Source organism: Perissodus microlepis, chromosome 17 (genome assembly GCF_051167445.1).
Source record: "Perissodus microlepis isolate ML-2025 ecotype Zambia chromosome 17, ASM5116744v1, whole genome shotgun sequence".
NCBI lineage: Eukaryota > Metazoa > Chordata > Actinopteri > Cichliformes > Cichlidae > Perissodus > Perissodus microlepis.
This window is the reverse complement of record NC_140477.1, coordinates 28,977,592-28,987,309: the sequence shown is the minus strand read 5'-3', so window position 1 is coordinate 28,987,309 and position 9,718 is coordinate 28,977,592. Positions and strand designations below refer to the sequence as shown.

The window sequence follows — 9,718 nt, the reverse complement described above, 5'->3', positions numbered from 1 at the left end:
TACTGTATTTATTCTTATTATATTCTAATTTTTGCTACATAACTTTTGCACTGTCCACTTCCTGCTGTGACAAAACAAATTTCCCACGTGTGGGACTAATAAAGGTTATCTTATCTTATCTTATCTTATCTCATCGTATCTTAGAGAGCGAATAAAGATCTTACAAGTGTTAAGGACGACAGCCAAAGTGCTAGTTAAAGTTGGTTTCCAATTACAATTCAGTTATGTTTTCTTTTTACTTCCTAGTTCAGAAATAACTTAAAATATGCCTGATCCGACAGGAATTGTGTTACTTTTTATTTCAGTTAAATATTGATGCAAAATATTTTTTGCAGGGAAAAATCTGCCGTGACCCGGATTCGAACCGGGGTTGCTGCGGCCACAACGCAGAGTACTAACCACTATACGATCACGGCGAGCTATCCGTGGGATGAGAAGCATGGGTCATTGACAGAACCCCTATGCTCGCATGGTGGTGAAACACTAAAATCCTATTAATTATGGCCAATACGGGACCAACAGAAAAGTCATTTAGAAATTCGAATTACAGTTTTTATCAGACTTTGCTGAGCGAGCAGCAAGTTACTTCTAAAACGGTGAGAGACACGTTTGCGGTCTGTTTGCTTATGGCTCTACTTTCTTCACGTAGTAGAGTGGACATATTTTCTGTGCCTCGTGGTGTGGGCGTAGCCTACGGCGTTTTAAAAACGTATTCGCTTGCTGATTGGTCAACCGTCGTGTATTCATACGGATTCAATGCATTCTCTTTACCCATTGGTTACGGGGTCGTTATCTCTCGTTTATCATTGGTTCAATAAACAAGACGTCCGAATTTCAAACTAGATTGTCTGTCAGTGTGTTGTCGAAGGAAGCGAGAGTGAACGTTTGCTAGCTAACAAGTGTTGGGTCTAAACGGCCATTTGGAAACAGTTAACATGTAATTAATGTTAACTAAGCTGTTTTTTCTAATTCATTTTTTAAGCTACAAGATTGACTTTATTAATTACAAATGGCACAAGGCGTACATTCGGGACAGAGAGGATTTTTGGACTTCAGTCCAACAAGGAGAGACTACACAGACAAAGAGAACGATGTTCCCGTCCTGAGTTTGATCCAGTTTTCAAAGGCTCCTTTCGTAACCTTTGGATCGGTTAAGCTGGGTACCTCCAAGTCGGCTGTTCTGAGGATTGAGAACCCTACAGAGTATGCTGCAGCGGAGGTTTCTGTTGATAAGATCCCCTCAAGTAAAGGCTTTTCAGTGGACTGCAGCACGTTCAAAATCCAGGTATGTTTTAGCTTATACAGAAAATACACGAGTACCCATTCACACACCAGATTCCAAACTCCACGGGGATTTTCATATCATTAAATACACTCTTAAAGATTTCTGTTTATAAGAGTCGGTCCTTGTTTCCAGCCTGGGGGCTCGTTCACTCTGGTGGTGACCTGGACGCCAACCGAAGAAGGTGGGATCAGAGAGCTAATCGTCTTAAATGCCAGTGGTGTCCTCAAACACCAGGCTGTCCTGCTGGGGAGAACAGAGGCACCAAAAAGGAAAAAGGTAAGCATCCACAGCTTTACACGGAGGCTCTTACAGCTAATGTTACTCTCAGATAGCTGAAGTTTTTTTTTTCTGCCTTCACTTTGCAGTATGTTTTGATGAGCAGCTGCCAAGTAAGAAAGCAGCAGTGAAGACATTATTTATTCCAAAATGCACTGTTAATCATCGGAGGTCATGTCAGTCACTAAACAGAAGTGAAACCATGTGAAAAGTAAAACAAAAGCATTTTTAGATCAAGACAAGTTGTTGGATATGAAATATGGTCATTGATCTGTAAATTGTAATGTGCACGTAATGACAGACTCAGTGAAAACTGAGATATATTTATATCAGGATGTTCATCATTGTGTTGTGTCTGGTTTCAGCTTTTTTTTTTTTTTTTTTAATTTTAATGTTGCCTATTGTAACAGTGTTTTTAACATACATTGCATCCACTGGCCTGTCTCGCTTGAGGTTAAGTTAGGCTGTATGTGAATGAACGACTTTAAGCTATTTTAGGTAAAGAATATCACATTTGACCTCATCAAATGAGAAAATGCCTTGCCTTTTTTGTACCAACAGTAAGATACAAAAGTAAGGCTTTTGGTGATATTTGGTGAGTTCAGTGCAGTTGTGACGTGTGCTTTCAGTAATAACTGGTATGACTCTTTAGTCTGATTATTATGAGGCAGTTATAGCCTTAACTGGAGGCCTAGCTTGTATGATTTGTTTTGTAGGCTGCAACTTTACACATCATTGAAAATGTGTGTGTGTTTTCAGAAGACCTTATGGGACACAATCAAAAGCAAGAGAGAGGGTGAAAAAATGACAACACTCAGAAGGAAGGTCGAGCACCCGCCTCTCAAGATGGCTGCCAATAAAACCTTCCAAGTGTCTCGAAATCCGCAGTACAAACGGGACAAGCCACGCAGCCCGCTCGCTTCACTTAACGAGGGCAAAGGTGCCATAGAGAGGTCCCTAACCAAGCACAGCCCCGCTGGGGATCGCTGCCTGAAATCAGACAAGCAGAAAGCCTTAAATCTGAGCCAGGAGCAACAGTCTCTGGTCTTGCCAGAAAAGGAGAACGTCCAACAACTTAATAGGAACTCTCCGTTGGTTTTGCTTGTCCCGGCTGCACAGGTGGTAGACTCTGGTAGCATGTCAGCGAGCCCAGATGTCCTTGCAGGAAAACCTGAAAACAAAGATCTTTCCAAAATCCTCAACAGGACGCTGTCGCCAATTGGGACGCCAGAGAGGTTTAAGAAGCTCATGCCTTGGATTGAGTCAGAAAACCCACTCCCTGCTACTGCAAAGTCTGCAGCTGCTGCTGCTGACAGTGAGTTACCTAGAAGCCCCCTCCCGTCTTTGAAAGAGGCCCTGTTTCTCATCGACTCTGATCTGATCGATGTTAACACCAGCCCTCCAGATAATAATTCGAGCTGTAACTTTTCAGATTCGCTCGAATCTAACAGTGAAAAACACGGCTGTCGACCTGACACAGATGTCCTCAAAGCGTCATCTGGTAGCCCTGAGCTGTCAGAGTCCATCGAGCCCAGACTTACTTTCTTTGTCAGCAAAAAGGCAGAGAAAGTGAGAGAGCTGGGTGTTTCAGAGGGTGATAAACTTCCTGAAGGGACAAAAAAAGGTTCTTTCACCTCTGCCACAGTGACAAAGGGTAAGGCACCGGTGGAGGCAAATGGTTCGAGTGGAAGGAAAATAAAGAAGTCACGACGAAGGCTCCTGCAGAAAACGCTGGAGCTGTCTGATGGCAGCTGTCCGTGTGAGTCAGGTCCAGAAAGTCCTAGCCTTCCTGTCATAGACTCGGACAAAGGAATCAGCCCGTGTGATGACAAACCTCAGGTCCCAGAGTTTATCTCCTCCAGCACCAGCCCGAGGCTCGCTGCCTCACCTGCACCCATCACCTTCCCTGTCTCCTCCCCTCCACCTGTGGCTCCTTCTCGCTTTTCTTTCTCAGTAACGTCCCCACCTCATTCAGTCCTTGCTCCTGTTGCTTTTACCATCGCCTCTCCAACACCTGTGAGCTCATCTTCTCCTCATCATCATGACCTTTTGTCAAAATCTAAAGTGTACGAGCAGCCCCTAGCAGTTTTTACACCTCCTCATGTTCAGGAAGACTTGTTTCCCGTTAACGTAGTAGCGAAGAGCAAGAAGAGGAAGAGTGAGGAATTTCTGAAAACTGATGGGAAGATTGAAGATGACAGGAAAACTGAGCAGGTAAAAAGGAGCAAGGTAGTTCCTGGGAAAACCGAGACCTCCCGATCAGTCCAGGAGAGGAGAGGTGCATCACAAAGGCAGAGAACATCAGGTGAGCCTCCTTCAAGAAGGTTGTTCATGTCTTTGTTGAGCTGGAGGCTGTAGCTTGTGTGTCTGCTGTTTTAGATATGCTTTGTACTAACAGCTCTATTATGTTCAGAGAAAGGAGGATTAAAAAAATCTAGACGATATCTCCACAAACTTTAAATCAGCACCTTTTGAATTGTTTAAGCTACTTATGCTCAACACATTTGTTTTCTTTTTGTATCACATATTTATTTATTTCACTTTCAATAAAAGGGTTGCTGGTGATAGTGATATAGGGCTCATGCCAGTATCGGTTGATGTTGGTATCAGCCAATGTTGTCCTTGCTGACTGATTATTAGTGGATGTCACTGGCTGATATTTATCTGTCACATCAGTTTTGCAAACTGGCTACAAAACCAGTGACAGTTCAGTTGATTTTAAAAAGATTTCATTCCCTAAACAAAGGGCTAAATGACAGACAGAAAAAATAAAATTTAGCCATCCATCATGGGAAGCTGGAGTTCCTCTCAGTCTGTCACAGGGCTGTAAAATAAAATAAGAACTGAAAAGATATCGTTATTTTAAACTTTGGTGCTGGACTCGGAGCACGGGGTGTTATTTTCAGGCCGTGTTTGTAATATTTGCAGTTTGAAGGTGCATAAACTGCTGACGGTTAATGTCCTTATATTGTGGATTTATTGAAGTCTGATGCAATTTCTATCCCTCCCCGTAGGCTCAGTTCGCTCAGTGACCGCATCATCTCTAAGGACTATGAAGTCTGCAGTTCCCGCCCAGGCTAAGCTACCACACTCCAAAGCCATCTCACAAGGTATACAGGAATATGTTGATAAATTGGGGTTAAATAATGCTTATAATCCTTTCTGCACTGTTACAGAAATGGATATTCGTACAACTCAGGGCCAAAGTTTTAAGTAATAAGTTAGCTTGCATACAAGTCATTCATACGAGCTCAAAACTCTTTTCCTTGACTTTGATAGGAAATGTACCATTGGTGGGGAAAAAAACAAAACAGCTTAATTAAAAAGATTGGAAAAGAGTGTGTTTAGCCTATAAAGTGACATGAAGTGCTATCATCCATCTGTTTGCTTAATCACTTATCCAGTTCAGGGTTGCAGGGGATGGACGTAGTCCTGCTGTCACAGGGTGAATGCCAGGCTACACCCTGACAGGTTGCCAGTCAATCATTTAGCTTTTTCTTATTATGGTTATCAGAGATGCTTTGAGTCACTTCATTCAATAAGCATCCTCCTTAAAGAAAATTGACTACTCCATCACAGCCATAAGACAAACACAGATTATTTTGATCTGTGTGAGTCCAAAGATAAAAGTATGGAGCTGGAAAAGGGCATAATATAACACATATAACATAATATATGTTTAACTGCAGCAAAGAACCAAATACTTCATGTGATTGTGTGCCAAGAGTGGAACTGTGGTAATTTATGAGGGAGTCAGGAGTCACAGTGAAGTATGTGAGGGTGGTGCAAGACATGTATGAAGACATGTAGGAATTTCAGGGTGGCTGAAAGGTATGGTCAGATAGGAGTCTCTTCAACTATCTTTACCCATCACACGACTCACTATGAGCAAGGATTTGGTGACAGTGGGAAGGAAAAACTCCCCTTTAACAGGAAGAAAGTTCTGACAGAACCAGGCTCAGCGATCTGCTGCGATTAGTTGAGGGAAGGAAGAAGAGTGAAAGTCAGTGGAAGTGTGATAGAACATATGTGTGTGAATGAAGGATGATACCCTGTTACGACTCATAAAGGGAGCAGCTGATGATGATGAGGATAATGGCATCAATAACAGTTTCTTCTGTTGTTCACAGGTGCTCCATCTCGAAAGGCACCTGGTGCTCCCTCTATGAAGACAGCAAAAGTAATCGCTGTGGCACAGTCGAAGCTGAGCTTTATTAAGCCTGCACAAACAGGTTTGTGAACATTGGAAGAATGATAAACACTGTGAAATGAGCTTTGTGATTTGCTTTTATCTTTAATTTGTTTGTTTTTTTGTTTTTGTACTGTTTTCTTTCAGCTCTACCCAGACACCCGATGCCGTTTGCTGCCAAGAACATGTTTTACGACGAGAGGTGGATAGAGAAGCAGGAGAGGGGTTTCACATGGTGGATCAACTACGTCCTCACCCCAGATGACTTTAAGGTCAACACCGAAGTCACCAAAGGTAACAGGCAGCAGGTTCAAACATGAGAAGATCATGGTAACACCTTAAATATCTTTAACCTCTTAAATCTGTACCCTCCTCTTGTGTGTCTCGTGTAGTAAATGCTGTGTCCCTTGCTATGGGTGGTGACGACAAGTATAGTGTGCCCAAAGCTCCCACCAAAGAGGAGATGTCCTTCAGCACTTACACAGCCAGACGCAAGCTAAATCGCCTCCGTCGCTCCGCCTGCCAGCTGTTCACATCTGACGCCATGGTCAAGGCCATTCAGAGGCTCGAACTGGAGGTGGAGGCCCGGCGGCTACTTGTCAGGAAGGACCGCCACCTTTGGAAGGACATAGGTAAGAGTCCTGCTTAATGAAAGCTCAATGCTCTGAGATTCCTGTCACTAAGGCCTGTTCGTGTCATCTTTCAGGTGAACGTAAAAAAGTCCTCAACTGGCTCCTCTCGTACAACCCTCTGTGGTTACGGATCGGACTTGAGGTATTCTGACACATGTGTTTTCTTCTGGTGTCCATTTCCAACAATGTTATTATTTATTTTTTTTTTTACCCTGAATATTGCTCATCTTCAGACGATCTACGGAGAGCTGATCTCACTGGAAAGCAACAGCGACACCTTGGGCCTTGCTGTGTTCATCCTCCAGCGACTGCTGTGGAACCCGGACATTGCTGCAGAGTTCAGACACCCCCGAGTGCCCCACCTTTACAAAGATGGTAATTTGAGAAGATGTTGGGTCAGCGTCAGAGCTAATAGAAATACCAGGAGAGCCGAGACTTTTAGTTTAATTGAATTCAAAGTAATTAAAAATGGGGGCATTGTTTGTGTGTTTATCAGCCCAGGTTTGCTTTTGAATTTCCCACTTGAGCTGTAGCACAAGTCTCGGTTTGCCTTTATCATCACCAGACAGAAACACTTTATTATAGAAAATTAACAACTTGGGCATGAGTACAACCTTAATTAACCGACTTCTTGTTATTCCTTTGCTGACTCAAACTTTTAATTTCCTTCGAACAACACAACAACAATGACATTTTGCACTGGAATAGATGTGCTTTATATTATTAGACCGAGAAAAAAAAGTAAAATAGATGAGGAAATGGGCAGCACAACCAAATAAATATAACTAAATAATAAATATAGATACAGTGCTTAGTCAGTGTGCATGATGCTCAATGTTATGCTGCCAGATCTATAACTGTCTGAAATGTGCAGCTGCAGTTGCTTCAGTTGATGTGATGATTATTTGGATGATCATGATTATTCAAATGTTCCAAACACAAACATAATTGATTAACACTCAGGTGAAAAACAGGATGTTTCACTTTTTCTTTTCCCCTCTTCACTTTGAGTAACCGATTACTTTTTGAATGTGATTAGCTCTCATGAGGCTTAAAGATCACTTTGGATTCATTGGATTAATGTCCCAAAACCTCTAATGTTGTTTTATTCCTAAAATTAATCTGGTAACATAATGCTGAAGAGCCCAAGACAGATGACAGAGCAAAGGATGAAGGAAATACTTTCCTGATTTTGTAGATGTTTGGAATTCCTTTTTAATCCCACTTGCAATTAAATAACTCAAACAACTTGGGAGTGTAAAGACTACTTTTTAAAACAAGGATATCTTGTGATCAAAATAAGAAGATTTCCTTTGTAAACTGGAAATTGTCTTTATTGTCACTGTATGAATGCCTGTTTACCTTTTCTTGGTTAGGCCACGAGGAGGCGCTGTCCCGCTTCACTTTGAAGAAGCTGCTGCTGCTCGTGTGTTTCCTGGACAAAGCCAAAGAGTCCCGGCTCATTGAACACGACCCCTGTCTGTTCTGTGTTGATGCTGAGTTCAAGGTACGCCAGAGACACAATGTGTCACCAACAAACATTTGTGGAAAATTACAATTTTTGTACATTGAATAAAAGCTTAAGATAGTTAGACTCTTTTCTTGGTATTGAATGGGGAGCATATAATGTCATTGTGCTTTTGGAATGACGATTAAAAAAAAGCTTAAATAGGTTAAAAAGATGAGTCTTGAACTGCTTTTTGAGTATACTGAGCTCATGGATCAAAGAATCGAGGAGAGAGATTTCAAAAGTAAGGGTTACGATTGCAAAGGCTCAGTTAGCTTTAGTTAGTTTTTCTTCTAGATTTAGGGATGGATAATAAGCTCTGATCAGGCGACCCAAGAGTCCTGGTGAAAAGTTAATCTCTGTACAGATATGCTTCACCATGAAGAGGCCTGAAGATAAAAACTAGAGGTTTGAATTGAATTCGAAATTTAATGGGGAGCCAGCACAGTGAGATCTGCAGAGGTGTGACGTTAGAGGTCTCGAAGGATGTGGTAACGAGCCTCGCAGCAGCGTTGTGCACAAGCTGGAGACGATCCAAGGAGGTTTTACTGAGGGAGGCGAAGAGTGACTGAAATAAAAGCATGAAAAACAGTTTTCCCTCTTCTGATCTTTTTGGCTTGTGTTAACCTCTGTCGTGCTATGTACTGCTCAATTTTTTTACATTTTTATTTAATAGGCAAGTAAAGACCTGCTGCTGGCCTTCTCAAGGGACTTCCTGAGCGGAGAGGGGATCCTCCCGCGGCACCTCAGCTACCTCGGGTTACCCGTCTCCCATGTTCAGACGCCCCTGGACGAGTTCGACTTCGCTGTGAAGAATTTGGCAGTTGACTTAAAATGTGGCGTTCGTCTAGTGTGAGTGTGTCGGCATGAATTTTAATGCGATACTCGGATCCCAGATGCGTGTGTGCTTCTCTCAGAGGTCAGGCTCAGATAGGCAAGGGAATTGGGAGCTAAGGACTCTCAGACAAGGCGGTTTCAGACAGGGGATTTCCTTCCTTGATTTCTCACTGACGGATTGGCTCTTTGACAGCCCTGACAGTGGTTCAGTTTCAAGTCTGTGAGTCTGTTAAATTTTTTTTTTTTTTTTTTTTTTTTGTATTTGCTCCTTAAATAGAAAAGAAAATTCAGAGCAAATCTTTGACTCCATTTTATTTGTCTCAGGTTCCCTACAGGATATGATGCAATTTAATGTTACATATTTTTGTAATTACATGGGTATTTTTTTTTTAAATTTCCTGTATTTCAAGTGGGTATGTTGCCCCTAATGTTGTCCTGTACTCTGATTGGCCAACATGTAGTTAGGGTTATAACAGCATTTAATTAAATGTATTTAAAGAATTCAAATTGACATGAGCCAGATTTAAATTGGCAAAAGCTGGATTTGACCTTGACTAGCCCTGTATGTGTGGATCAGGTTCTCATTAGATACTTGTTTATGTTCAGCTGCTGCTGCTGTGGGATTTAAATGTGTGACATAAACATTTCATTGCATGACAAATCAGTTGAAGCGATGATGATGATGGAAGCTAAGGATCATCTTTTTGCTTTAGGCGAGTGATGGAGCTCCTTGTCCAGGACTGGAGTTTATCTGTGAAGCTCCGCCTCCCGGCCATCAGCCGCCTGCAGAAGGTCCACAATGTCGATGTCGCTCTACAAGTTCTCAAAAGCAAAGGGATCGACCTGAAGGACGAACGTGGTAATTAATCAATTTCTGAAAATCAAATTTGTATATACTGTTTAAGATATGAACATATTCGTTGTGTTTTATATTCAGACACTTTCTTTGGAAATCTCTCACTGCTATAGTTTTGCCTTGAGTGTAAACAAGT

At 42.0% G+C, this 9,718-nt stretch overlaps 1 protein-coding gene and 1 non-coding gene across 2 annotated transcripts in view; one reads left to right on the top strand and one right to left on the bottom strand.

Annotated features, from left to right (window-relative positions):
* Window positions 1-344: 344 nt before the first annotated feature.
* Window positions 345-416, bottom strand: trnah-gug (transfer RNA histidin (anticodon GUG)). Its single transcript has one exon. It is a non-coding gene; the product is annotated as a tRNA-His (tRNA).
* Window positions 417-481: 65 nt separating this feature from the next.
* aspm (assembly factor for spindle microtubules) overlaps window positions 482-9,718 on the top strand; it is a 30,461-nt gene continuing 21,224 nt past the window's right edge. The window contains exons 1-12 of the mRNA XM_084910410.1: window positions 482-1,285; window positions 1,418-1,561; window positions 2,321-3,866; window positions 4,576-4,671; window positions 5,692-5,793; window positions 5,898-6,044; window positions 6,143-6,382; window positions 6,457-6,524; window positions 6,616-6,757; window positions 7,759-7,889; window positions 8,566-8,741; window positions 9,440-9,585. Coding sequence (XP_084766536.1) covers window positions 1,010-1,285; window positions 1,418-1,561; window positions 2,321-3,866; window positions 4,576-4,671; window positions 5,692-5,793; window positions 5,898-6,044; window positions 6,143-6,382; window positions 6,457-6,524; window positions 6,616-6,757; window positions 7,759-7,889; window positions 8,566-8,741; window positions 9,440-9,585 — 3,214 coding nt within the window. The 5' untranslated portion in view covers window positions 482-1,009. The remainder of the gene's footprint in view (window positions 1,286-1,417; window positions 1,562-2,320; window positions 3,867-4,575; window positions 4,672-5,691; window positions 5,794-5,897; window positions 6,045-6,142; window positions 6,383-6,456; window positions 6,525-6,615; window positions 6,758-7,758; window positions 7,890-8,565; window positions 8,742-9,439; window positions 9,586-9,718) is intronic.